The following is a 5,112-nucleotide window of genomic DNA, read 5'->3' as shown; positions in this document are numbered from 1 at the left end:
TCTCTCTCTCTCCCTCTCTCCCTCTCTCCTCCAACACTGCTCCATCCTCAGAACCCCACTGATAATGTTCCAGTGTCACAGCTGGCATGAAAAGGAAAGCTATCGGGGAACATGTGTCAGTGACAGCCATGCTGTCCAGTCACACAGCTGAGGGGGGGGGGGAACAGGGCCTGAGAAGCCCAGCTTCTGTCTGTGGGCCAGAGCTGGGTTTGAAACCGTTCACAGATCCATCACAGAAGTAGTTCTCTATATAGTGTGTTTGCCATTTTGTAGTGGTGTTCCAATTCTCCACGTTAATTTCATTCACTACATACTCAACTTTAAAATACCCACAATGCACAGCTAAACTGAGTGTACATATGATGTAAGCGAGCATCCAGAAAGCGTATGTCCTATGGGGAGATTCTGAGGCTAACAAGCACTCACCCCCCGTTAGCATCCCATTGAATCCCATTCATTTTGACAGTGAAAAACTTGACATCATCAGCGTTTAAAGACTCTATTTGTCCCTCGTTTATTTCTAAAGAAACACGCCAATGAGGAGGAGGAGAAGAAGTTACCGCAAAAACTGAAAAGGAAAAATGGAGTGGGCTTTCATTTCTAGACAGTGAATGTAACATACAACATATATATATACTATATTTAATATAGAACCTTTACTAGTCTCCCGAGTGCTCCCTTTGTTTCAGGGACGTAGTAGAAGTTTTTGGGTAGAGTTTGGGTTTGTTTACGTGACGTCACACGCCTCCGTCACACGCCTCCGTCACACGTCTCCTGACACATCTCATTGGACATAGCGGCCAAACAGTGGAATTACACTGGCCCCAAAACCTCCTGTCTGTAAATCAATGGAGACCAGGATCAGGATCCATGCGGGCTGATAACATTTAGAAAGGCTAGGAGAACCGCACAACTACATCATTTAATCCTCATTCAGGTTAGCGGAACTCCTAACAGGAAGTAGTTGGTTTCTAGTGCACCTGCTCTATGAGGAAGCAGCGGCGATCACCTGGCTCATCCTCCATACAGCAGGTCTAGGTCTTTAATGGGCTCTGTTCTGGTTCCAGGTGGCTCCAGTGGTTCTTCCAATGACAACCGCAACTACCGCTACAGTAACCGCTACTACAACTCTGCTGTTACACATTCAGATTATGAGATGACCAGCCCTCAGGTACACACACACACACACACACACACACACACACACACACACACACACACACACACACACACACACACCTCTCGGACATGATATTCCCATGGACAGAGAGTGATGATTGAACATCTGCAGACAATAAACAACATTGTCTTCTTTCTAATTGTCATTAGAAAGGTGAGGATGGTGCAGAACGGACTGCATGAGGGGGGGGGGGGGGGGGAATATGCAAATATCACAATAAGAAGCACAATAAAAAAAAAAAGAATTCTAGTTACATTTTTAGGTGCATGCTCTCTTTCAACTAACTCAAATCTCCCAAAGTCTTACACTTTGTGTGATGTATAGCTGATATCGCCATGACGATGAGGATAAAAAACAATTTTATTGTGCAGCCTGTGTAGAGATCAGCAGTAATGTCTCATCAGGCTCATTCATGTCCCTGCATTCCTGACTCGTGTGTGTGTGTGTGTGTGTGTGTGTGTGTGTGTGTGGTGTGTGTGTGTGTGTGTGTGTGGTGTGTGTCACCAGGCTCCCTCCCAGCAGCAGATGAGGATGTGGCCCGGCAGTGATGGTGGAGGTGGGGGTCAGGACCCAGCATACACCCAGTTGCTGCTCCACAAGCCGGCTGCCTCCCAACAACACCAGCGCCACTTCCTGGACCCGCCCCACCACCCCCACCCCACCTACTCCCACCACGGGAACGGAGGGCGTGGCCTGCGGCAGGGTGGACAGACGGGCATCGGTGGAGGGGGGGGCCAGCAGGGCTCCTCGCCCCAGATGAGTGACAGCATGGATGTGGGCGTGTCCCTAGGGCTGCACCACCTGGGGGCGGTGTCTTCCATGGAGGCCTCTCAGTTTGGCTCCGCCTCCCTGCCCCTCGCTTTGCCAATCGGACTGTCTGCCTTCCGGACTCGGACGGCCCCCACCGCCCCAGGGCCACAAGCCCCGCCCCCTGAGGACTACTACCCTGCCTCCAACAACAATAACCCGGCTGCGGCGGGCAGAGGGAGGCCGGACTCAGACGAGGGGCCCGCCAACTCTTGATAAAACCTGAACCATGCCCTAAAGCCATACAATTTTAACTACAACTACTACAACTACACACACACAGCCAGAGGTCAGAGGTCAGAGACAAAGAGGCAAACTTTGTGCTGAAGGAGTTTGTACTGCATGAGAGGAGGAGGAGCAGGAGGAGGAAGATGCTGGGAAAACTCCTTTGATCTGCTTTTTAGTTTGTTGTCTTTCGATGCGACTGTAATTGGAAAAGGAATGATTGTGACAAGTTTGTTTTTATTAATATTATTATTATTATTGTTGTTGTTTAATATTATTTGATTTTTCTCGGGTTTGAGGAGTTGTGTGTTCTACTTGGTTGTTGTTTAAGCCTGGAGAGGAGGAGGAGGACGAAGAGGAAAGAGAGAGGAGCCATGCTTTCCCATGTTTCTCCATGTGGTGGCATCAGTGCAGTCAGTCAGTCCCTGGAGACGAGCAGTCTTAACACACACACACACACACACACGCACACGCACACGCACACGCACACGCACACACACACACACACACACACACACACACACACACAGCTGCATCAAGCAGACAGAAGCTGGTTCAAAGGGAGAAAGCACCAACACGTGTGATTCAGGACTCATGGACTCTCTCTCCTTTTCTTGGAGTTTGTGTCCTCGCTCTGACAGCGTACGGGGGGGGGCAGGGGGGAGGAGGCAGGACACTGACGCTCATAGGGATCTCCTCCTCCTCCTCCAGCTCTCCCTCCCTGCTTCCTTCTTCCTCTCCTCCTCCTCCTATGTTTCTCCTCCAGACAGCTCCTCCTCTCTGTGCTGCTAATCACCATGACAACTGGTCCGGATTGCTGCTAAAGATCCAACACAGATCAATAAAGAAATAAAAAGAAATAGAAACAGAAATAAAAAAAAACTTTTTAACCCTTCTGCTTAAGAGAAAAGGATAAAGTAAGAACCACTGCATCTCAATGTATTTATTACTATTTAACAAGAAAAAACAAACTGAAAGTAACCTTTTTTTCTGCTCTTCTTTGTTTGGTTGCCTTCTTTCTGCAGGTGAGCTCTGATTGGCTATTGTAACAGTGACAGTAACTGGTGACATGGGAATGCCACCGGTTGTGGGGGCTGGGTGGAGGGGAGGGGTTTGGGGCAAAATAAAGTTGGATATATAATAAGAATAAAGAGTATACTTTTGCACACCAAAGTTAAACAAACATCAGATCTCCGCTTTTCTTCCTACTAACGTGACCCCGCCTCGGGACCTCATGTCCTGGCAGGGTGAAGCCCGGCGGACCGAAGGGGGGCCCCACGCCTCCAGGGGCCCAGTCTTCAATATTCCAGAAATAAGACTGCAAATAAATGATCACATCATTGAATACACACAAAATGTACTCTGAACCGTGATTGGCTGTTACTTAGGTCTGAATGAGCAGACAGCCAATCAGCAGACAGCCAATCAAAACCTGAGCTGCGGAGAGATAGCAGCTGTCATGGGAGTCATAAACTCATTAATATACTATATTAATCTAGTCATTTAATGTTAAATATACCAACTTAGTTTGGCTGGTCTCTCTCAGTAATTCATATTTAAAAAAGAAAGTTCCGGTGCTCTCAGATCTACAGCCGGGGACCAGCCCGAGTCCTGAACCGGGGGATCAGGTCCTCGTTCCTACTGACAGCGACACAGTTCCTCAGTAATACAGATCCCTCTCGGTCCAGATCCCCCTTGGTCTAGACTAACTGCTCCTCAGCGATGAAGACCCCTCTCGGTCCAGATCCCCCTCGGTCCAGATCCTTGTCGGTCAAGACTAACTAGCGATAAAGATCTGTGTGTGTGTGTGTCGGGGGGGGGGGGGGGGGGGGGGGGCTATTAACAGTCAGAAATGTTCTTTTAGCTTTATATATAAATGATCTCACACAAAGCTGCAGGTTAAACTTCTGGAACCGTTTAAAGAAAGTTCCAAAATGTTGAAAAAAGCGACAAAAACTAAAAAGATGTCAAAAAGGAACCATAACAACGGGAATGAATCTCATATTATCATATAGACAACTGGACATACAGCACCCGGGGACCAGCTCGGGGTCAGGGTCTTTCTCCAGGGAGGAGGCTGATTTAACTTCAATATTATCTGATGGAATATAAAACTTTTTGCTGCCACAATAACCATATTTCTCCACGGATATGACCGTTTTTTATCGCATGTCATAATTCTTCAACACACTGATCATTGTCAGCCGTACACACAAAAGTCCTTGATAAACTCAACATAACTATTTCATATTAATACGTGCCCCCCCCCCCATGCTGTCAGACCGTGTGATCAACACACAGAGACATAAGGGGTCCGTGCTGCAGGACCAGGGCTCATCCTCAGGCTGTCTCATGTCCCAGGAGGACATCTGAACCCCCCGTGGTTGGACAAGTTGATTTAGAATAATAAATCACAGAAGAGGAAGCGGAGATTGAGACAGGAGACGCTTCTTTATTTTGTTTTGATATTTTTAAAGAGCATATGAAATGTTTCTTATTTCTTCTTCTTCTTGTCTGGATGTATGGTCCCCCTCCCCCCAGCTGGGGGCGCTGCCGCTCCGCCGCGTGCCATTATACAGCAACACGAGGAAGTGCGGAGGCGGTGCTTTTATTGTGAAGGAGTCAGGTCGGAAGTGTTATGGCGTGGTGTCGGAACAGAAACAAGAAGAGAACTCCGGATGAACGCTACCGGTACGCGGCCGACATAAGGTGTGTGTGTGTGTGTGTGTGTGTGTGGTGTGTGTGTGTGTGTGTGGTGTGTGTGTGTGTGTGTGTGTGTGTGTGTGTGTGTGTGTGTAGATGAGAAGAGCGAGAGAGAGAGAGAGAGAGAGAGAGACGAGAGAGAGAGAGAGAGAGAGAGGGATCGAGCGAGAGAGGGACGAGAAGAGTTAGAGAGAGGA

The 5,112-nt window shown here is 48.2% G+C and overlaps 2 protein-coding genes across 5 annotated transcripts in view; both read left to right on the top strand.

Annotated features, from left to right (window-relative positions):
* The window catches only part of dyrk1b (dual-specificity tyrosine-(Y)-phosphorylation regulated kinase 1B), a 47,626-nt gene extending 44,532 nt beyond the window's left edge, over positions 1–3,094 (top strand). For all 3 annotated transcript variants that reach the window (XM_032517710.1, XM_032517711.1, XM_032517709.1), the window contains exons 12-13: positions 1,068–1,171; positions 1,688–3,094. In XM_032517710.1, the coding sequence (XP_032373601.1) occupies positions 1,068–1,171; positions 1,688–2,203 (620 nt within the window). In that variant the 3' untranslated portion in view covers positions 2,204–3,094. The remainder of the gene's footprint in view (positions 1–1,067; positions 1,172–1,687) is intronic.
* A 1,721-nt stretch (positions 3,095–4,815) lies between these two features.
* ppox (protoporphyrinogen oxidase) overlaps positions 4,816–5,112 on the top strand; it is a 9,888-nt gene continuing 9,591 nt past the window's right edge. Inside the window, exon 1 of one of the 2 annotated variants that reach the window (XM_032517688.1) lies at positions 4,816–4,920. In XM_032517688.1, the coding sequence (XP_032373579.1) occupies positions 4,851–4,920 (70 nt within the window). In that variant the 5' untranslated portion in view covers positions 4,816–4,850. The remainder of the gene's footprint in view (positions 4,921–5,112) is intronic. The other variant, XM_032517689.1, reaches the window with a different exon arrangement.

Source organism: Etheostoma spectabile, chromosome 6, assembly GCF_008692095.1.
Source record: "Etheostoma spectabile isolate EspeVRDwgs_2016 chromosome 6, UIUC_Espe_1.0, whole genome shotgun sequence".
Taxonomy (NCBI): Eukaryota; Metazoa; Chordata; class Actinopteri; order Perciformes; family Percidae; genus Etheostoma; species Etheostoma spectabile.
This window is presented reverse-complemented; position numbering and strand designations above follow the sequence as displayed.